This window comes from Lycorma delicatula, chromosome 1 (genome assembly GCF_047948215.1).
Source record: "Lycorma delicatula isolate Av1 chromosome 1, ASM4794821v1, whole genome shotgun sequence".
Lineage (NCBI taxonomy): Eukaryota > Metazoa > Arthropoda > Insecta > Hemiptera > Fulgoridae > Lycorma > Lycorma delicatula.
This window is the reverse complement of record NC_134455.1, coordinates 398,334,357-398,358,935: the sequence shown is the minus strand read 5'-3', so window position 1 is coordinate 398,358,935 and position 24,579 is coordinate 398,334,357. Positions and strand designations below refer to the sequence as shown.

The window sequence follows — 24,579 nt, the reverse complement described above, 5'->3', positions numbered from 1 at the left end:
TGCAACACTGCTGTCTCTACCCATTCTTATACCAAGACTTCTGTTTTGTTCCCTTATCCTACCTTAACACTAGGAAAAGATTAATTAAGTACCACATTTAATTGAGAATTTCCACTAAAAATTTTAAAAGTAAGCAAAAAAATATTCAATTAAGTATGTTAAACAATATTAAAATAATATTCAATATTATGTATTTCACTCAACTGCCAGAACTTACCTTCGAATCAGGAGATTCTTCAATTATAACTGGTTTGTCATCATTCTTTACAGGTGTTCTTTCTGCATCAACTGGTTCAGAGTTTTCATGTTTATTTGAAGTAGAAGGCCCTGTTTTATGAAAAATAAACCAATATTTTAATGTTATTTGTTAATAGTGATTGACATTAAATATTTTGGGGAAAAAAAAATCAAATGAAGTAACAATTACTAGCATTTATATTTAATTATCACCCTTTCATTTTCCAAAATGAAAAAAACTGTATAAAAATCTATGAATCGTTCCATAAAATTTTATTTAATTAAACATTTTTGCCAATTATTTTAAGATCATTTTTGGTTAAAAAAGGTTTTCCAATACTTAAGAGACTTCAATTACATCATATAATATCCTGAGAAAAGTTAATAACAGGAATAAAAAAATTGTATTGACAGTAGGAGGCCTGGTTTCTGAAAATGATTTTCAACTTTCCATTTTTCTGTGGCCATTCTCTGAATTTTTTAACAGTAAAATTGTAAAAAGTAGATGTGAAAACTGAAAAGAGAAGCATACAAAGCAAAGAATACAGATCAACAAATTTTTTATTTTATAAAAGCTTTACACTTTCCATCTCTTTTGGTTTACAAAGAAATGAAGAGTTAAGAATCACTGTATTTTTCATCAGGGATTCGCCTATATTTGTCAAGGATTATTTGAAGTTATTAATTTAATATTCCTGTAAATAATTATAATTAAATTGAAAATAAAATCATTACTTTCATAATATTCGATTATCAATTAATAAAATAAGTTATATGTTAATAAAAATGTAACATCATGTCTGTATAGTTGTTGCAGCGGATCTATGAGCTTGTGACATCACATGCTGACACCTTATTATATTACTGTTTTAGAAAACATTATTTTTGCGTGTAATTATTATTTTTATTTATTTTTTCAACTTACAAATGGTACAGGCACCCAAAAAATACATTATGTTGTTGTGTGTTCAGTTATTTCCACTTGAGTTGATTACACATATAAAAATGTTTAATGACTCAATTTTATAAACAATAACAATCCCTTAGCCAATGACTAATGCTCTAATTGGTTTTATGTATAGGCCTACAAAAATGTATACATGCAGTTAGAAATGATGTCTTTTTGTCATGATTGTATTTAGATCTGTCATTCGAGTGTTCTAACTTATGGGTGTGAAACACGGAAGCTTGGGAAAGCACAAAGAAAGACTGGAAGAAATGGAAATGTAGATTTGAAGGAGAATAAAAAGAACAAGCTGGGTAAAAAGAAATGATCAAGCGTTAGCAAAAGTGAGTGAGAGGAGGTCCTTGCTAAATGTTATACGAAGAAGAAGAAGAAGAGTGAAATTGATGTAATACAACAGGACCAGTTCATGAATATATTTGAGGGCAAGGTTTTGGGGAAAAAACCTAGAGGTAGCCCGAGAACAACCATCATTAACAATGTTAAAGAAGAGATGGGCCTTAGTTCATATAATGACTTAAAGAGAGAAGTGGAGATGAGAGTGACGTGACTAAATCGACAAGGCATAGCCTTTAGTGAATGATGATGATGATTCGTAATACACAATGTGTGTAAAGAAATAAACTTTACTCCAGCTTATATCGTGTTCAGTGAAGGTATTCGAGTAGTGTTCTTGTGGGGTCATTGGGGTCATATTATTTTATGATTACTCATTGTTTTTTGGAAATTTATTATATTATTTTTTGTTCGTGTGTTTTGTTTGTTATGGCAGAATTTAAATCTGTATTTAAGAAAAACACACTTAGGAGTCAAGCACGTGAAATTATAAATAATGTTTATCATTTTATGAAAAAAGAAGCTTTAAAAATACGTAAATTAACTGACGACAAACATATAATTGACATTCAAAAATGCGAAGAAAGAACTGTTGCTGCTTGTGAGATATCAAGAACACAGGTTCAAAAACTCAGAAGAGAAAATAAAGACATGATTCTTCAATCAACATCCCAATCGTGTTCTTTCAGCACGCCGAAAAAGTATAAATGATATTCAAAATCTGTAAGTGAACTGGACAGTTTTGTTTTAAACAGTTAATGAGTTTCATTCAAACAAGAATAAACTACCTACTTTAAAAAAAATAACAAACGTTTAATTGAGAAATTCGATATCAGGTAGAAGAGAATTAAATATTTGTAGGCAATGGCTAAGTATAGACAAAGCAATTCTAAAATTGTTTATTTGGATGAAACGTACATTTTAAGTTCGCATTGTTCGTCAAAGTCGTGGTCTGATGGTATTGTTGAGGGATTTCACGTGCTGATTAATAAAGGTGACTGTATAATAGTAATCACACTAGCAATCAGTTTTATTCCAAACGTATTACTAACTTGGAAAGCCAGTTCAAAAAATTGTGTCTACTATGACAAGATGAATGTAGACAATTTCATGAAATGGGCGCGTGAAAAATTGATTCAAAATCTTTCACCAATGTCAGTAGCAGTTGTTGATAACACCCCTTACCACAATACAGGTATTGATAAAATGCCAAATTCTAACTCCAGAAGAAAAGATATAACAGATTGGCTAGAGAAAACCCATATTCCGTGTAGTTCAAAAACGCTGAAACTACAGTTTTAAGAATTAGTAAAGTTACATTAAAACTACAGTACAAAAATATCACTTTGACAAACTTTTGACAAATTTTCATCGTGTTTTTAGACTCCCATCATACCATCCTGATTTGAATCCGATCGAGATGGTATGGTCAGTCGTAAAAAGCATGTGGCGAGTCATAACACAACATTTTCTTTCACAAATGTTGAAAATTAACTATGGAGAAAATTAATTCCATCAATGATGACTGGAAACCCTATTGAGAAAAGTAAAATATACTGAATACATCATTTTCTGAAGACATATTCTCTCAAAGTTACGAAGGTGTCAAAAATTACAATAAACAATGATTTTGTTAAATGAGAGCGAATAACCGATTCTTATAGTATTTTTCATGCTGATTTCAAATATGAAATCGGAATTCTTCTATCAGGCTTAGTTTTTTTCTAACTACCATTCTTATTTTCAGGTAGCATCATGCATTAACGCCACAAGCAAAGCATTTTGTGAACGTATTTTATTATATTATTTATCAACTAAATAGCTTTGATTATTTATATTTATTACAGAGTCCATTAATTGTTGTCACATTGATTTGTTAGACATAAGTCATCATGTTTATCATTTACACACCAATTAAAATGAACAAAAATTCATTCTTCCTATTTTCATCTTACTATATACATATCATCCACTCAGTAGTTATTTCTGTCATTATATTTACTTATAAACTGTTGTGCAGACTTGAGAAATATTTTTAATTCTCATTCAAGTGCGAGTTCTCATGTGTGTAACATTCAGTTTCATAGATGACTTTCATATTTGTGGGTATATATTGTTCCGTAAAACGAGTGTGTTTATAAAATGTTTCATTCTAAACAATATTAGTTATTGTAATGTACAGGGTTATCATAAAAGAATGGTGTGGTTTCAGTAATTCATAAGAAGATTGTAGGGAAATTTCTAGATATTATATTGGTATCCCTGAAAGCCTCCAACCCAAAAGTTTGTTTATCAGCAGTTGTAACCACAACGTCTGTTCTTGTATTGTTGTTGCGGTGAGTTTAGTGAGTTACTGTGTTCTCGGATAAAGACAAAGCAAAGTGTCTTTTATTGATGGACGAATTAAAATCCGTAATTTTAGTTCAACGTGAGTTTCGACGTAAATTTGGAAGAGATCCACCACACAAAAATAACATAACACGTTGGTGCAAACGATTCGAAGAAACCGGATCGGTTAAGAAACAGAAATCAACCGGCAGCAGACCAAGTGTACCAGACGAAACGGTTGAACTAATTAGAGGATCGGCAATTAGAAGTCCTGGGAAGTCCATCCCCCGCCGAAGCGTCAAATTAGGTATTCCAAAATCAATAGTTCACAAAGTTTTACATAAAAAACTGAAATTACACTTTTATAAAATCCTGCAGGATTATCCTTATAAGATACTGCAGGAATTGAGACCTGATGATGGTGTAAAACGTTACAATTTCACCGTTGAAATGTCGGACAGAATAAGTGAAAACGAATCATTTTTAGACGATATAATTTTTACAGACGAAGCTACATTCCACGTGAATGGATGCGTTAACAGACACAATTCAGGAATATGGGGCTCTGAATGAAAACCCACACGCAATTATCGAGAAACAACACGATTCGCCTAAAGTTAATGTTCGGTGTGGTGTGATGAAAAATCGTGTAATAGGGCTTTCTTCTTTGCTGAAAAAACAATTAATGGAGTTGCGTATCTTGACATGTTAACCGATTATTGCTTTCCTCAGCCGGATGAACTTGAAAATATTCATCGACTTCATTTCTAACAAAATGGTGCTCCCCCACACTTCAATGCATCGGACGCTTTGAATGAAAAATTTGGAGATCGATGGATAGGCCGGCAAGGACCCGTACTTTGGCCTCCAAGGAGTCCAGACCTGACACCTTGCGATTTTTTCTTGCAGGGATACATCAAAAGCGTTGTTTATACACAAAAAATTCACGACCTAAACCACTTAAAAAATAGGATTAATGAAGCAATGACAACCATTAACGAAGAAATGTTAACTGGTAGGGCCATGCCTCCATGTATGAAGAATCAAGGTTAACGGTAATAAATCGGTAGCAATGATGTTTACATACAAGACACGTGCTCCAGCCGGGCAGCTGGAAATCTCAGGAGAGAAAATCCCCTTTGGGAAAACAGTCAAGTACCTACGAGTAGTACTGGATAAACGGCTTACCTTAGGAGAACATGTTAAATATGTGACCCAAGGGCAAAGGCCGTCATGGCCTCACTATACCCTGTACTGAACAGTGCCAGCCCATATCTACTGGCAATCAAACTGCTCATTTTTCGGCTATACGTCCTGCCGATTTTAACATATGCTCACTCGGCATGGGGAGCTTTCTTGAACTCCACGCTTCAAAAGAAATTAGAAGCCGTCAAAAACAGCTTGCGGACAATATTTGGAGCACCATAGTTCGTCAGAAGCGTCAATCTTCGCTACGATGCGGGACTGCACACCGTAAAGGTAGGGGTGGCGCAGGCACGCAAACTGTTCGGGAGAGCGGCCGTGTCCGAACGCGGCCATCTCCGGGACATCTGCCGAGAGGACCCTACTACACAGGGTATAAGAAAACGGCCTTATGCCGTATTAAACGAACCACCGTGAAGAAGCGGTACGAGAGTCAAAAAACAAACCAGGCTTAGGAGCCTCTATATCACGTAACCTACAAATGGAAACGGCGCGAAAATTCCGACCGCGAAAGTGACAGTTTTCACAATTAAAATTTGTTAAAACTATAAAAACCTAGACAACACCCCACACCGTCCCACGAAGAAACCGCAATTTCATTCAGTCAGTATATGCGACTTCCTCCAGAGAAGTGGGTGCATTCTCCCTCCAAAAAACTGGGGGCCCTGATAGGCATATTCCTGCTAGCCCATAGGTGCTGGTACTGATAGGACTTTAGCGGATGGACTGAAGTGGAATCACGCCGGAATTACTAGGCTCAAAAGCTTAGTCTCCCACGGTCAGACCCAGTAAATAAATTTCATGCTGGTCCATACAGATAGGAATGCAAATTTCCAAATCTGTCCATAAATAAAACTTAAAATTTATAACCGCCACAAAATAACCGATGAAACTCGCCCGATAATAGAAAGATACAGCAGCAAGGGACATTGTCCAAGCTCTGCAATCTGTAGGGAGAAATATTGGAACTCCCACCATTCTTGAGTTCTGTTTCATTTCATTGTAATCTTTTTTCTTTTCCTGTTTAGTCCCCGGGAATTATCGTTAAGATACCAGTTCAGAGGATGAATGAGTGTGATATGCATGAGTGCAAATAAATTGTAGTCTTGTACTTTCTCAGTTCAACCATTCTTGAGATGTGTGGTTAAATCCAAAGAACATACCCACCAAAGAACACCGGTATCCACAATCTAGTACTCAAATCCATATAAAAGTAACTGTCTTTACTAGGACTTGAACGCTGGAACTCTCAACTTCCAAATCAGCTGATTTGGGAAGATGCGTTCACCACTAGACCAACCTGGTGGGTAGTTTTTTGGGTAGTTTATGAGCACCAAACAACAAAAATCCCAAAAAACCATAGTGATGACTTTTCTTGCAGACGTTTTCTCTTTCTTTGGCACATTTTCACTTACTCCAACTTACTGTTTGATCACTGGCAGTTAATGATGAATCCATATTTCATATGCTGTTATAAAACACCAAAGAAACTCAGGCAGAATCATGTTTAAGTAAGTCTAAACACTCTCAAGTTCATTCCATTTTTCGATTGACTGACAAACATGATTTCGAGTGACAAACATAGCATCCATCCAGCAGAAAGCTTTTCCATACCCAAAATATTGTGTAAATTGTAATGGGTGCAATCTATAGAGATAATTGTTCCATCAACAAACCCCGATACCTTCAGTTGATCATTTAATACAAAATTGTAATTTTTGTGACAATTTCCTCAATCACAGTGGTTTTTGGACATATGATAAAGGATCATACTTGACAATTATAATCATTTGGTCATATTTGTCGCCATCTCGGTATCAAGCCAAGAACTTTCTGAATGGTCCTAGTATATTGTTAAAAGTAATTAATTGTTAACAGATTAAATCATTGTATTATAAAATAAAATAATAATAAAACTATAAAAGATATAAACATATATACGTGACACTAATAAACCTGATACAGTATTTATTTGGTTGAGGAAGACCAACATTTGACCTACTGATGGTTATGACAGTAAGAGTGATTGTGAAACTGAGAACAGTGAATATAATATAGATAATGAAAAATTTGACCCTGAGAAAACACTGAGGTGACAGATTCAGATGTGACTTAATAATTATTATTATTATTTAAAAAAAAGAAACTATAAACATCTGTTACTAATTATATCTGCTTGAGGTTACACAACCTAGTAACTTATTGTAATAATAGAACACAAAGCAAACCGTTTACAAAGCTGACAGCTTACTGTCTTACTCTGACCATTTCTGAACAACTACACCAATGAGGCATTTCTATACACTCTTTGGGCTCTTAAATTTTATGACAACAGACAAAAAGAAAGAAAGAAAAATTAATTCTTAATTTAGTTCCAATAAGGGAGATAATTTATAAATAAAAAAATCAAATAAAATTAAAAATAATTTTATTTAATTAAATTTCTACAATGTTATCAAAATGAAAAGTACACAACGGTAGATGAAATGCTTGATGCCCTTTGAACACTGCAAGCTCTGGCAACACACTGCCAAACAAACCATCCACTGCTATATCAGCCTAATATCCAGTTTCCAGTTTGAGGGAAAAATTCAATTCTGATAAGCCAACTATTGGTTGACTGTGGAATGTTTTGCACAAGTAATCTAGAAATTTGCATAGGAAAGCAAACCAATGGATTCTAATAAAACTTACAGGAAGAAATGCCACAATCTATAATTATTTCACATTTTTAGCACTTTCTGTAGATTTACAAAATTCCACATTAACAATAGCTGCAACACTGCATAAAGAAGAAATTACTCCAATATTCTTGAAATAGAAAATAGATCAGTTAACAGCATGTATAATTTTCCTGAGAAGTAACTTCTTACATCTACAAGGTCTGTTGAGAAAATAAACGAACTCTATTTTTTTAATCTTTATTATTAATTTTACAGATTATTGGTCCTTGTCCCCTTCAAAGTACTTTCCTCCCCTATTCATACACTTTACCAGCAGTGATTCCCCTTCATGAAGCAGTCCTGATAGCTTCATTTGAAATGGACTTTAAAAGGTCCATGATAAATTTGCTTTAATTTCATCAATAGTCTCAAAACGGTGTCCTTTCATCATCAATTTTAATTTCAGAAATAAGAAAAAATCGCAAGGACCTAATCTGGCAAATAGGTAAGCTAAGGGAGGGAGAACGAACAATCATCTGATTTTCTGATTTTCGCCACAAAACTGACGAATTGACAAAGCTGAGTGCGCAGATGCATTGTCATAATGAAGGAACCATGAGTTGTCTGCCCACAACGCCAGTTTCTTTTTGCGGATTTTTTTACATAACTGTTACGAAATGCTTTGATAGTACGTACTGTTTACAGTTTCAGGTAGAGGCAAGAATTCAAAATTCATAATTCCATTAAAAACGAAACAGAAAGCATCATTGTGACATTGGATCAAGACTGACGTGTTTTATTGGGGCATGTAGATCCTTTGCCAATCCACTGGATAACCGAACTTTTGTCTCAATGTTGTAGACATCAACCCATCCATTATGATCCTTTGTATGAATGTTTCATCATTGGCTTGTTCAAGAGGTTGCCGACACGTCCACTAAATGAAATGTTCTTTCTGCTGTTCGGTCATCAAACGAGGAACCAACTTTGCTGCAACTCGAATGTTCAATTTTTCAGTCAAAATGTCAGGGCACAATCTAATCGAGATGCAAGTTCGAGATCTTCTGCAAGTTCTCTTGACAGTCAACTGCCAATTTGCAAACACCGAATAGTAGATTTTCCGAACGTAGGTATCACCAGTCGAAGTCAAAGACCTTCCTGGTCGAGCGTCATTTTCAATTGACCGACGAACACTTTTAAATCGTGAAAAGCATTCATAACATTGCATACAAACCAGAGCATCATCTCTGTAAGCTTGTTTCAAAAGTCGAAACATTTCTGTGAACGTTTTCCCCAGTTTCATACAAAATGTTACGTTGTATCATTCCCAAAAATTGCACATTACAAAAATTGCTACTAATACTGAAGCACGTTGCACTCAACTAACAATAACACGAAAACTAAATGAGATATCAACAATCCAAGAACATCTGGTTACAGAGGAGGTTTGCGGAACACAATGCTGTCAACTGTACGTCACTAAATACTTCTGTTGGCGTATAATTAAAAATGTTTGGTTATTTTCTGAACAGACCTCATAACAAAAAAGGGAAAAAATGCTCAAATTCTCTTTATAACAGCGTGATCAATAATAGATGACTCTTGACTGTGGTTATACCTCTCTTAAAGCAATTGATGCATACACAGCCATATCATATATGAATTTAACCCTGTTAATAAAATAGACTACTGAATTTACATTCAATACTACAGTTCTAATAAGACTATAATATATTAAGACCAAACCAATAACTATGTTGTGTTATCAAATTCAGAGTGTCTAAAAGATGACTTCCGATAAAGCCCTGAGGGGGAGGTGGTGGTGTGAACCAGGATTGTCACAAGGTGGGTGTCTTCCCCTAGGTGGGATCAGGATACATATCAACAAGCACCATCACAATTTACTTTTATAGTCCCAACAACAACAAAAAACAAGTTGTAGCAGAAAGAGAAGTAAACCTGGAAAAATTACCTGGTCATGATGTTTTGTGTGCTCACTATCCACAACAAACAAATGTAAAAATGTCCCATTCCTGTTTACTCTATTCCAGTTTTCATTACTTCAAAAATTATTTATTAAAATACATTTTCTTAGTTGTTCAAAAACAATAATATATTCAATGTTTTATGTATTACAAATATTTTAAAAATTTAATAAACATAATTGTGTATGTTATATAAAAAAATCTATAAAGTAGTTATTCAAGTTTTCCTTTGATGTGCAAAGAAAAACTTTATCGATGTTTGCTACAGTTTAAAATACAAAACTAATATATTAATATTGCTACAGTAAAAAATAATAAATAAAGTTGTAAAAATTATGTGCCATAAGCAATCTTCTCACATGGAACCATTAATATAACATTAAATAAAGTCCTCCATCTCAGTTTAAATGTGATGACTGAAATGCAAGTTGAAAATAAAAAAATGTTATTAAAATTTCTGAAAAAGAAAAAATCTTAAAACATAATCTGAACAATTAATTAAGATTTATTAATATAACAAAAGGATTAGCTTGATTGGTTTCAATTATATTTTGTAATTTCATTATAATCAGAACTAAAATTCTCAAGTTTTTCCTGCGTAAAGAAAACATCGTTAACACTACCAAACCTTAATTTAAAATTATGATATCTTGCATAATTAATTTGCTTCACAAATAAATTTAAATCAAGAGTAAATAACAGAATAAATACAGACCCTCTTCAGTTGTTGAGGCTGTGGCGGTAACGTCATCTGTTTCATGAACTTGTGACTGTGATGCGTTCAAGAAAAAGTCTTCTTCTTCCTCATCGTCTTCATCTTCATCAGGATTCTGAATGAAAAAAGGTTGCCTCAATTAATGGAAGAAAAAACAAATTATTTTAACACTTACAATACTTTCTTTTTTTTTTGTCGAGTCATTTGACTGGTTTGATGCAGCTCTCCAAGATTCCCATTCTAGTGCTAGTCGTTTCATTTTTGTATACCCCCTACATCCTACATCACTAACAATTTGTTTTACATATTCCAAACGTTGTCTGCCTGCACAATTTTTTCCTTCTACCTGTCCCTCCACTATTAAAACAACTATTCCAGGATTAATATGTGGCCTGTAAGTCTGTTTCTTTTTTTAATAATATTTTTCCAAATGTTCTTTCTTCGTCGATTTGCTGCAGCACCTCTTCATTTGTAACCTTTTCCACCCATCTGATTTTTAATATTCTCCTATAGCACCACATTTCAGAAGCTTCTTATCTTTTCTTCTCAGGTACTCCGATCGTCCAAGTTTCACTTCCATATAAAGCGACGCTCCAAACATATACTTTCAAAAATCTTTTCCTGACGTTTAAATTAATTTTTGATGTAAACAAATTATATTTCTGACTGAAGGCTCGTTTCACCTGTGCTATTCGACATTTTATATCGCTCCTGCTTCGCCCATCTTTAGTAATTCTACTTCCCAAATAACAAACTTCTTCTACCTCCATAATCTTTTCTCCTCCTATTTTCACATTCAGTAGTCCATCTTTGTTATTTCTACTACATTTCATTACTTTCATTTTGTTCTTGTTTATTTTCATGCGGTAGTTCTGACGTAGGACTTCATCCACAGCACTGATTTGTTTCTTCTAAATCCTTTTTACACTCAGCTGGAATTACTATATCATCAGTAAATCGTAGCATCTTTATCTTTTCACCTTGTACTGTTACTCTGAATCTAAATTATTATAAAGAATTGTAATACTTATAATACAGAATTTGAATTATCCAGGAACAGCAAGCAGATTTGTCCCTTAATTTTTCAAAAGTTAAAAAACTGTTACTTTTTAGTAATTAGTCATAATTTCAGTTAGATCCTTAAATACAAATTTTTATTATGTATATATGTTACATATTTTACGTTCACTCATGCACCTGTACTTTCCACTGTGTTACATTCGTATTTGAGGGATATACTAGTTTAGATAAAGTTGTTAAAATTACTGCATTTAGATATAATTATGCTTATTCTATGCTCAAGTTGTTTTGAGACCTGTTATTTGTATCATCGAGTGAATGAGTGTGTGATTGTGAGACAGACAGACAGACACAAACGCATGCACACACACACCCACACAGAGAGAGAGGTGTATGTGTGTGTGTGCATGTGCACACATTACATTTGCCTACAGTATGATCATTTCATACGCATAACTGCTACTGTTGATGAAGAAATGTTTACCAAATTGTCTGATAAAAGAATCAAATATATCGATACTTAAGAATATCAAATTTCTACAGATTAGGCTTGCTGTAACAGGATTTACAATCTTGAAACTCAGCTGGAAATACTGAACATTTATTTAAGATCTCATCTATAAAAATCTGACAAAGTATTGTATGACTTTCCTAGCTATTAATAATAAAAAAAGTTAAAGCCAAAAAACAAAAAAAAATATTTTTTAGAGATTGGGAAAAGATTTTAAGAAGAAAGTTTCTAAAAATATTCATATACGAGTAGTTAACAAAATAAATGAATGGTTTTGTATAAATCAGTTATCCTTAAAACTGTTTTAAATATACAAAAATATTGTAGCTGCCAGAAATTATATTTATATTATCAAACTTTTCTTAAAAGAGTTGAAATCTTTTGGAGACATCCATATTGAATACATAATTAAGAAAACAAAATACTTTTCATTTTTGCAAAATTACAAAATACTGTCTTGGCAACTGATGTTAACAATTTACTATGTCTTTTTTCACAACTTAATGACATATGGTATTGTTGCACGAGATTGGGCTTATAACAGCATAATAAGATATCTAACAAAGTCAACAAAATAAATTATTGAAAATTATTACGAAAAAAAAATGCCTTCATTATCATTAAATATTATGCAAGCCTTTCAATTTGAATCACTTAAACTTCACTATAACGAATTACAAATTAATGTATGCAATCAAACTAGTGGGATAAGAAATAAGAATATTGTTCTTCCAACAGTAAAAGAGCAGCCTATCAAAAGAGTAGTAAAATTAACTACCAAAATTTATAATGAACTGTCAAATAACCTAAAAACTTTAGATATTAGAAAAAATAACAATGGATGTAAAATTAAGAAATGGATAAAAACTATATATACATCTGCCGTATGAACTTTTATTTAGCTTAAAATTTTGGTGGGCTATGATTTAGTTTTGTACGAATTTTTTTTAAATTGTATTTTCCAATCCTAAGTATAGGTATTACGTTTACCTATATATTAAGTATTAGATAGTATTATATTAAGTATTAGATTGTACTTGAAATACATATAATTTATCACTGCAACTAATAAATAAATATGTACATATTCAATATTTCAAATATTACTATCTCAGATTTCAGATATATTCAAAATTTCAGATTTCAATGGAAATATCCATTTTGACTAGTTTCAGCGTGAAATTTGTACGTACTTATGTATCTCGCATAACTCAAAAACGATTAGCCGTAGGATGTTGAAATTTTGGATTTAGGACTGTGTAACATCTAGTTGTGTATTTCCCATTTTGATTGCAATTGACTGAACCAAATGTGTCCAAAAAAAAGCCCAAAATAAAAAAATAAAAAAACTGGATTTTGGACTTTTTCTTAACTACAACAATAAGCCCTCATTGAGAGATTTCCAATGATAACCATACGTGGTATTCATTAATTTTAATTAATGAAATATTTGGATCTTAGAAGGGGAAGGCAGATCGGTTCAAATCGACTTAATTTAAATATATTAATCTACTAATAATTAACCTCTGATTGTAAAAAAATCTTTACGATAAACAATAATTCAATAAAGAGAAAAAAATATATACATATATATATATATATATATATATATATATATATATATATATATATATGTATATATTTTTTTCTTTTTACTGGATATATATATATATATATATGAAAAAATATCAAAATAAAATAAGATTTTATGTACTTTTCATTTTTTTAAAAATGTGCATATTTAATTTAATAGGCATACAAGGAAATCATGTGGTGCCCACATCAGATTTTTTAAATGAAAAGAAACAATCTAAAAAAATGTTTTAAATATTTTTCCCAAATACTTTATATATGTGTCAGAAATATGACAAAAAATAAATAGGGGGAGGGCAAACCAGTTTTTGTAATGTCAATGTAAGATTAGGAGTATACAATTAATATTTAAAATGAATGAATATTTCTTACCTTCACATATGTAGCCTTGACATTTCCAAATGTAATTTTTGCATTATCAGGAAAACAATAAATACGATTAGGTTCCAGAACAGTCTGAAAAAAATACAAAATCAATTTTATAATTCGCAAATAAATATTGTTAACTTCACGCCCATTTAAATGATTCTACAAAATGATCTGTTTATATTTATGCATGAGGTAACAGAAAATGAGGTAGTACAAATTTTAAAATTTTATAAGTAATTAAAATTACTAGCAAGTTCACCCAGGTGTGGTCATATACTACTACCATTAACTACTCAACAGTAAATTTTATTCTAACAAAATTAATTTTTATCACACACACACTCAACTCATATCATTGTAGTTGGGTGATAAGCAAAAATCAAATGAAAGAAATATATAACTTAATTTTAATAAATTTACAAGAGACTGTGCAACTGGTACCTAATGGTATCAGTTTATACTAAAGCTCACCTGCTAATAAAAGCCCTATCTTTAGGCCTTAAGAATTAGTATACGTCATTTGGTTGAAGTGTAAACAATATATTATTTTTACAATGAACTGAATATGTTGAGTTTCGAGCCAATGAAACACATTTGCGAGAAGCGTTACTTTTTACTTTTGAAGGAATCGGCAGCTAAATGTCTTTGTTTACAGCCCGAAGCTTATAGCTATTATGCTCTATCGATTTCAACATGTGAGTACTGGTTTAGACAATTCAAAATTTAAGATTTTGATTTGGAGGACAAAGAGCAACCTAGCTAATCAATAAGGTTCGAAGACGAAAAACTTGAGGCATTGCTGGACAAAGATCAATGTCGAACGCTTAAAGAATTGGGAGAAGCATTAAAAGTGACCAAAATGGCCATCTCTAAACATTTGAAATCAATGGGAGTGGTTCAAAAAAGTAAGAAAATCAGTTGCCACACGAACTGAAGCCAAAGTACATCGAAAGGCATTTTCTCACTTGTAAATTACTGTATTAATGCCAAAAAAAGAAGGGTTTTTCGCATCTTATCATCACTATCAATGAAAATTGGATACATTATGACAATCCCAAGCGCTAAAAATCATGGTGCACAAACCTGGCCAACCAACCCCATCAACAGTAAAGCTGAACATCCATTGTTCAAAGGTATTGCTCTGTATTGGATGGAATCACAAAGGTGTTTAAAATCTGGCGAAACCATTACTGGGGACTGTTAACAACAACAACTCATGTAGTAAAATCGAGAATTAAAAGAGAAATAATCAGAATATAACAAAAGACATGACAAACTGATTTTCCAACATGACACTGGCCATATGTTGCTAAACAGTCAAGGAAACGCTAGAGCTCCTCGAATGAGATGTTCTAACCCACCTGCCATATTCAACAGACATTGCTTCTTCTGATTTTCACTTGTTTCGATTTGTGCAGAACCACCTGTCTGACCAACTTCAGTTTTCTTTTGACGATATCAAAAAGCGGCTCAATTCGTGGATAGCCTCAAACAGATCATTTTTCTGTTTAATACCCAACGGTAATAACATGGGACAGAAATGGGCTTGCTTGCAACAATTTTATATTAAAACATTAAGAAATAAGAAAACTATAATGTGAACATTTAAAATAATGAAAGTTATATTTATAGATTATGATAATTTTCTCAAATATTGTTTGCTAATTGTGAATCTTGTCAGATTTTCACAATTGAAGGGTCTTTGGAAGGATCAAGGAGGGCCCAAAATTCATCAACAAATTCTTTATTTGCACCTAAAAACAGAAGTTTTGAAAAATAAAGAAAATATAGAAGGTCAAAATATTTAATTTTCATTAACTGAAAGAGGGAAATAATTAATTTTGATTTTAATTTACTGAAGGCTTGGGATGTGACAAGAGATCTCCTCTGACTTTTTTGATATGAAAGATTTAACAAAAAAAAAAAAAAAATCCGTTTTCCTTGAAGCTCTTTACAATTAAATTATTATTTATAATCCCATGGTAACTAAGATCCACTGACATAATAATGTCAAACTTGACTTTTTCAGTCTTCCTGTAGGAGTCGTTTCATGGACTGTAATCGCCATTCATTCTAAATAAAAAACATTTCAAATGGCTTGCTTTGAAAGGCCAATTAATACAAACATAAAGTGGCTAGAGTAATGACATCATTTCAGTAGTAATAATAACTTGTACAGTTTGACTTTTTCAGTCTTTTTTTTCACATTGTTGTTACATGCCGATGAAACTGTCCGAAATTAACATACTTTTAAATTTTAAAAAACACCAGGCCACTGCTGCGTCACACATTTTACCTACTCTAGAATTAGTGCATTATCCATCCAACCTTTTTTTTGGAAACTAGCAATGACACAAACAGGTAATTTTTCATCCTTTGGAAAGGTTTTTATTTTAAATGCAATAAATGGTGGGAGTTTTTTGTTATCTGCAAGTACTGTCATCACTGTTTTTCATTACAACTACACAAGGGAACAGTTTTATCACTGACAGCATTAATTGTTGATTCTGTTAGCATATTAAGGTAAACAGAAGGTAAGGTAAGGTAAACAGTCCTGCCTGCCCCATTAAAAATTTTATTTTCTTATCGGAACTGAATTACAGGTCTCTCTCTGGACAGCCAATCATTTTTCTTCAAAAAAATCTGGAAAATACTGACAAATAGATGTACATTTTCTTACTGATAATTTATACCTTTTCATAAAACAATTTAACCATCCTCAACTTGCTTTAACCTTCTCCAATCACAATGATCTGCGGTTGATTAGCACTCCGCGAAAATATGTTGGTATCTGATTGCCTCCCTTCATAGTCAGTCATATGCTACCTTCTTGTGAAAAAAATTTCAAACAAATTACGGTACATTAAAGAGATTTAAGATTTTGACAAAAAAGTCATTACAATTGGATATTTTTTATGCCTGTAACAACAACAAAAATTGAAACAGTAAATAAATTACAATAATTTAATTGCAGATTTTTTTTTGTGCATCCATTTCTACCGCGTTTTTTATTAGCAAAATTTTGTTTTTCTTTGCGTTTATGAAACATAGTTTGCTGATTTTAAAAATAATACTTTCAAGCAAATCGGTTGAAAACTGGGAAAAATATGATGAAAAACCCATGTCATAAATCACAGATTAGTAACATATGTTATAAGTGAAAGTAGAATTAGAAAACTACGTTTTATAAAAATCCCCACCACTCAAAAGGCTATTCAGATTGAAAAAAAACCATTTTTACTGTATACTGTTATTCATTACGAATGATGTGTGTTACATGTTTACCGATATCATTTGTCAGAAAAGATTATTTATAGACCTCAAGTAAAAGTGACGTATTTATGACCACAAATTCCTTTTTTTGTGTGCCGTATATATCATAGTTTATTATGCGTTCAATACATCGATATGTTGCTAGTAAGATAAGCTATTTTTGTAAATAATAAATAAATCCGTAATCCTCATAGCAATTATAATACACAAGTCATACACACACACAAGCACATTTCTGAGAAAAAACTGGTCATATTTTTTCTAGTCTAAATAAAACATTTTACATCGTATAAACGTCAATCAAATTATGTAATAAAACTGATTCCTTTGTGAATATAAGACAAAATAACTGACTTAGATGCCATATAAAATGATTTTGTAACAGTGTTTTAAAACTGATGTCGTACATAACCAGTTCCAAGACTAATGATCTGAAAAGGTTAAAATCCAGCATTTGAAGTTCCCCCACGATTTTTACAACAATTAATTGTGCAATCTCTGTTCAAATAGCAAATCCTTGTTCACATACGTCTTGAATGTAAGAAAACTGCTCATTTATTTCAGAATTCTGCAATGAAATGTTTTTTACAATTTTTTCAACTATCCATAAGCTTATCTTTTTTTTCTTTCTCCAATCTCTTATACATGATTCTGGAATATCATATTTAGGGCCTGCTGCACGATTACAGATTTCCCTAACTAAGTGAACAATTTTTTATTTTTTGCCGGTTAAATCAAGGCAAAGATTTTACAAAATTCATTTTTACTATCTCACCTAAAGTACAAACTGGAAAAGCTTAACTGACGACACAATCTACCTTCATTCAACTAAAACAAAACGAATACAGTTATGTGTTTAGCTGAAATAACTTGTGTTCTAAATAAAAATACAGGATGATGAATATTAACAAATGTTATAATAACCGGAAATGCAGAGATGAATAAAACTTTTCACGACAAGTCTATTTATAAACAGGCAATTATGATGTATCAAAAGTTATTAAAATTCACACTAGGACGTGTTTACATTACTATTGTGCAATAGTATATTATAAATTATAGATTACAATGATAAATACAAACTGGACCCTTCATTTGGAAATCCCACATACAACAAACAATGAATATTTTTTTTGCAATCAGTTCAGTTTTATCCAAAAACTTTAATCTAAAAGATCATTCAAAATTACTTTGTTGTTGAATACTTCAAACAAAACACACTACAAATAATAAAATCAAGAATAAATGGGTAATTATCCATCAAATCTGATTTTACTCGCCTATAAATACTCTTGATCATAAAAGATAACGAAATGAAAGTTTATTCAATACTTATCATTAAAACAGTACATAATGAAAAAAATGTTACCTTTCCTAATTTTGTTTTGTATTTACTCCCTTTGTCGCATAACATAGGGAATGATGGATCATCCACAGATATAACTGCATGTTGGTTACTAATGGCCTAAACAAAAGATTACACAGGTAAATAAATTAAACAAATCAATAAATTATGACAAAATGTTATAATATTATAACTAACAATAGGGTTTATTAGGTCAACAAATTACAAACCCGAAGCAATACTCGTAACCATTTAATGATCTGATCTCCATAAAAATTTATAGCATAATCACTATGATCATGATAAAATGTAAAGTTTGGAAGTAAAAAAGTTAGACGGAAACAAAAGTCCCCATGATAAACATTTAAAGTAAATCTTGGCGTATACGAGGATGGATCACATAAGTACTCACGTTAGAAATGAAAATGCAGGTTTTTTCAGAAAAACCTTTTTTGTATTTTTCAACATAATCTCCTTTTAGGAGGGATACATTTCTCTCAACATCCCTGCCATTTTTTAAACCCTAAAATCAAAAAATACAATTTGTCAAACTCTTCAAAATAGGTTTGAGCTGAATTATTCCCCTGTAAGCCACGTTTTTATGTTGGGAACAGAAAGAAGTTACAAGGAGCCAGGATGCAGCAGCAATTGATAGAACAATCCATGCAATTTGGCTGCCACGATTCAGGAGTGAGTGAGCTAGTGTGTTGCCGAGATAAAACAGCACTTTCTGTTTTGCCATGTCTGTTTCAACTTCTTGTTGAGTCGGTCCAATAATTCACTGTAGTGCTGTCTCGTAATTGAGCTTCCTTTTTCCAGAAAGTCTATGAGGATTATGCCCTTTGCATCCCAAAAAATCTTAACCGTGACCTTTTCATACAAAAGAACCATCTTGGCCTTCTTTGGGCAGATTTGCCTGGAAAAACCAACTGCTTTGTTGTTTAGATTTTCGTTTGATCTCTGGCATATAGTAATGGATCCTGGTTTCATCAATGGTGACAACTCAATTTAAAATCTCCTGTAGATTTCATTTAAAGTCTAAACATTGCTAAGAAATTGATAGCTGTATCCGGTTGTCCGAAGTGAGCAATTAATTGTGGCACCCGTCGGGCTGACAGCTTTTTCATTCTGTAAAATGCTTATTGCCATTCTGTAACAACACACATATGGCCTCTGCTACTTTATGCACTTTCTTTCAGTGATCAGCAAGAATAAAGTCGTGGACCTTTTCAACAATTTCCTCAGTAACCGCATCTGCTGGGCGACCTGGGCACTCCTCATCAAAAACAGATGTACAGCCACGTTTAAATTCATTAAACCAATATCTTACAGTTGTCATAGATGGTAAATACTTCCTGTAAACAGAAACCAGCTTCCGTTTTTATTTCTTCATTCGCTTTTCCATCCAAAAATAAAAAGTGAATTACAGATCGATACTAGTTTTTTCCATTGTATCAAAAAACACTACATACGTAAATGGCTGTCAAATAAAAACTAACCTATGACTAAATCTGAAATTTTGTATATGTGTTGTTTGACAGATGGTAATATACTTTAAAAAAAAATTCTACTTAATTCATCTCGTTTCATAATTAGTCACACATCAGAATATTTTTACAAATTTCTAATTGTACTCAATACCTACCCTGTCAGAAACAGGTAGAAGTATTATTTATCCCTGACAGAATTTTAATCAAGAAATGTGCTACCTTCTAAACATTGACTGCAATACTAGCCTATTATTAAATACAGAAGACTCCCGCCTATCTGGCCTGAGACGGAAGGGCATGCCGGATAGACCAGTGTTCTATAAATACACACTTCCTGCCACACCCATACCTATTAGTCTTTTTATACCAACGAACTGAGAAGATGCTGATGACACTTTTTCTTTAGCATTTTGAGGATGCCCTGGTCCAGCAGCTGACAAACAACCACCACATTAACTGGAAAAATACAGCACTGATGTCTCAATCTGTGAGCTCATCGGTGGCCAGATACAAAGCTGCGTTATTAAGAGGTAGCACAGCTTTTCTCAGCAAATTGTCATCTCTCACATGTTTTTCAGTATGAAAAACAGTATGAATTAATTTTGGACTTGTGTTTTAAAGATTTTTGAATTTATCTGGATGTGTGTGTGTAATTCGTGATGTTTCAGTTTTAAAAAACTCTACGTTTCCTTGATTTTCCTATTAACATTAACCTACGGTTGCATTTGCCGGTTGCATTACTGCAAGCCAAGATGGTAATTCCTTCCTTCCTTTACTTGCATCCTGGTGCAGCAGCTTCTTTTTTTTTTATGTAAATGTTTTTGTAGGGAGCATTTTATTATTAAAACCGATCTCATCACAGCAGTACAACTGCTCCCCAGAAATTCCATCCTTTTCAATAGGCTTAAAAAAATAGTCTTTAAACTAAGAAAGGATGAAAAATCAGTCTCTACATCAACAGATAAAGCCTCCCAACTTATGGTAATCTGGTCAATACTGAATTTTTTTTTCCAATGATCTAACCGTCCATCACTGGTAATAAATTTTGAATCTTCTCCTTATATTTGTTTCTTAAATTACAATGCTTTTTCCTGCAAGCCTTTTCCTTATAAGTGTTCATGTCACAAAAATAAAGCTTCCTTAACTTCTTTACGCTTACCTTTTCATTCCACTTCTGATTTTTCTTCCAGTTTCCAACTGTACTTTTCCCAATTTCTAACTCTGAAGCTATAGTTTTTGCAAAAAAAAATTCCAGAGTCCAGTCGCTTTATAGCATTAGATTCTTTTCAGAGTCACTACAATCTTTTCCATTTATCACCCATTTTGCAATCTTTAATAAAAAAAAAAAACAACAAAGCACACCAAACAATTTACCAATGTAACCAGGAACAATGGCAAACGTATTCCCCACTTGTTGACAACCGATACAAAACTGACAAAGTGAAGAGGAGGTAACAAGGCAGGGAAAATTCACGCTTTGCATGTTTCAACTTGTGTTATGCAAATAAAATGTTGATATATGGAAAAGTACAATTTTCTGGGAGACACCTGTTTACAACATCTTGGCAAAGTAAATTATTCCTCATTTTATTATGGAGAATCACATTATTTTTTTTTTTTTTAACTAGGCAAGATACTACTGAGGCCAGATAATCATGAGCTGGATAACTGAGCCTACTGCATAATCAAAAACCACTTCTCGAAAATGAGTGTCAGCTGTTACCACAATAAGTTTATGGCCTACCAAGGGTACAGACCATCCTTCAACCTTCTACCTCTTCTTATCACTGTTGTCATAGATCAGTAAAAAAAGATTAGTGTTGTCCACTCAAAAATTCCACCGGAAAATTACACATGACGAATGCGTTACAATCAATTCACACAGCTCAGCAGCAGTATGTACGTAGGAAAAAAATGTTTGTTACGGTAAACCTGATCTGAGGATCACTGAGTTTCAGGTACGGCAAACTCATGGTATTTTTCACTGGCTCCAACCAATTCACTACATTCTTTCATGCGCACAAAGCATTAGGGAAAACTCACTTTGCAGCATAGGATCCCAGAACTGGCAAGATGACCACCTGAGCCAACAGTACAGCCTACTCTGCTGGGTTTGAAATTACAGCTTTTCTGCCTGAGGATAATAAGTCTCCACAAGTTTCTATGCTCTGAGATTACCTTCATGCTTCTTAACAGCCACCAGAAGTACTAGATATTCTTCAAATTATCAAATCCACACAATGAGCTTGAATTCAAGTCCCTGCATAGATCAAGGATCTCGACTGGCCTAATCAAACTTACTAAATCCCACAACAGTGTACAGAATGTGATAAAAGTAAATATGTATATTTGTATAATACTGTAAAATAAATAAATGTACCTTTCCGCATATGAAAAGTCAACATGTAAAACTATGGATAAAATTGAATAATACAAATGTGTACAAATATGTATACACACAAATGCACACATGCAAGTATATATATTCATCTGTCTGTGTATGTGACTGAACTCCTCCTAAACAGCTGGAGTGATTTCGATGAAATGTTGTGTGTGTGATTAAGTTGATTAGAAGATGGGGTTTAGATTCACAATTTGATCAGATAGAAAATGTTTTTTAAATTTATTTATTTATTTATGTGTTGTTGTTGATTTTGAGATGGTTAAGGTTCACAATTGGATCCGGTAGGCAGCACTTCGATTGCATTTTAGAATTTTTTTTTTAATTTTTGGCATATCAGTCAGACCCAGTAGTTGGTGCAGCGATCGGATTCTAGGAAATTTTTTTATTTTGTTGCTTTCTTGCATATCAGCTACTTGCGTCGTAGCTTAGTGTTGTTATTACATTAAAATTATTATGTACTAGAATTGCATGTTTATTGAGAATATTATATTATTTTTATTGAAATAACGTTTTAAAGTGTAATTAAAAAATATACATTGTGCAAATTTATAAGGTGGAATATTAAAGTGAGTATTTTACATAATTTTTCATGAATTTTAATGATGTATACACGTGCATTCAATAACAATCAACTTAACCTACAAATTTAAATTGTCAGTTCTCATTTGATTCTATGCAACTTATGAAGTATTGAACGGCTCTTTGAAAATAAAAATGGAGTTTGTAAAATAAATTATATCATTTATAAAATTAAAATATAAGTTACTTAATAATTATAGTTTAAAGTATATTTAAAAAATTGAAGTTATAATTTTTGTAGCCAATTAATTTTATAAAAAAATTTCTAAAATTTGATTTTAATTTACAATTTAAAATACAATAGTCATTGTCTCGCAATGAAATATTCAAATCGATCGACACTGTTGTCGATCCTGAGAAGTTGTCAACTATCCTGTTGAATTCTTGAATTCACTGAATTTACCTGGAATGCCACACATAACTTGCGATTGAAGATTGGTTCACCAATCATTTTGCTTCGTAATTTGAATACACCAAAGCTATGTAATGGCATGCAATTGGTCATAAAAAAAAATCATGGGCAATGTTCTTGAAGCTAACATTTTAAACGGCAAGTTTCAAGGTGAAGTTGTTCTTCTACCATAGATTCCAATGATTCCTTCAGACTCGCCCATTCCATTCAAACGTCTGCAATTTCCAATTCGCTTGGCATTTGCAATGACAAGGCCAAACAATGTCAATTTGTGGGTTGGATCTGGAAATTCCGTGCTTTTTCCATAGCAATTATATGTTACGTATTCAAGGGTTGGCAGACCATCAAGTTTGTTCATTTATACTCCTCAGGGATTAACTAAAAATATTGTTATTAAGATTAAAAATATATTTAAAGATTTATTAAAAGAAGTATACCTATCATAAAAATGATTTGAGTTTTTTCTTTCTGGCTATTATTTAAGACAGTAATAGCACATAACTTATCTCAGCCAAATATAAAAATATTTGGCTGAGATATTTTATCATAAATTATTAATTACACAATAAAAACGTTCTGTCATATGACATTGGACACACATTGTATTAAGTGCTTCCATTTATTCAAATCATTTACCTACAAGAATAATTTAAGCATTATAAAGGGATCTTCTTATATACTTAAAACTGAAATTATGATAATCTTACCTTACTCTTGAGAACAACAGTGCATGAATCATCACTACCGATGGTATTTTTGCCAGTAAACAAATCATAATTTTTTCCATCCACTTGTAGACAACCAATCTAATAATAAAAAAGCAATGTTAACACAAAGTATTATTTAAAATGAAAATAAGTTACATGCAATATAAGTGAGCAAACAACAACTGGGGATTGTACAACAATAAAAAAAATTATCTTACACATCAGTTTGTATAATCTATCTATTAGGACCCTTTCTCCCATTCAAATCTTTTAATGATCTATTAAATTCAGATCTCAGTACTGTACCTCCCTTTACATCCTCTTCAACTTTCTCTTCTTCTTCTATAATACGAATTTCTAATTCATTTCTTCTGTACAACTCTTCAATATATTCCACCAACCTACCAACCTAAATTGACAATACCATCTTTATTTAACACAATAT

General features: G+C 32.3%; 1 protein-coding gene across 2 annotated transcripts in view; it reads right to left on the bottom strand.

Annotated features, from left to right (window-relative positions):
* Window positions 1–24,579, bottom strand: part of LOC142317398 (uncharacterized) — a 74,754-nt gene that overhangs the window by 46,493 nt on the left and 3,682 nt on the right. For both annotated transcript variants that reach the window (XR_012754730.1, XM_075353938.1), the window contains exons 2-6: window positions 24,135–24,233; window positions 18,567–18,662; window positions 13,928–14,011; window positions 10,432–10,546; window positions 218–327 (exon numbers count right to left, since the gene is read on the bottom strand). Coding sequence is in view for 1 of the 2 variants with exons in the window: in XM_075353938.1 (XP_075210053.1) it covers window positions 218–327; window positions 10,432–10,546; window positions 13,928–14,011; window positions 18,567–18,662; window positions 24,135–24,233 (504 nt within the window). In the remaining variant the exon portion in view is untranslated. The remainder of the gene's footprint in view (window positions 1–217; window positions 328–10,431; window positions 10,547–13,927; window positions 14,012–18,566; window positions 18,663–24,134; window positions 24,234–24,579) is intronic.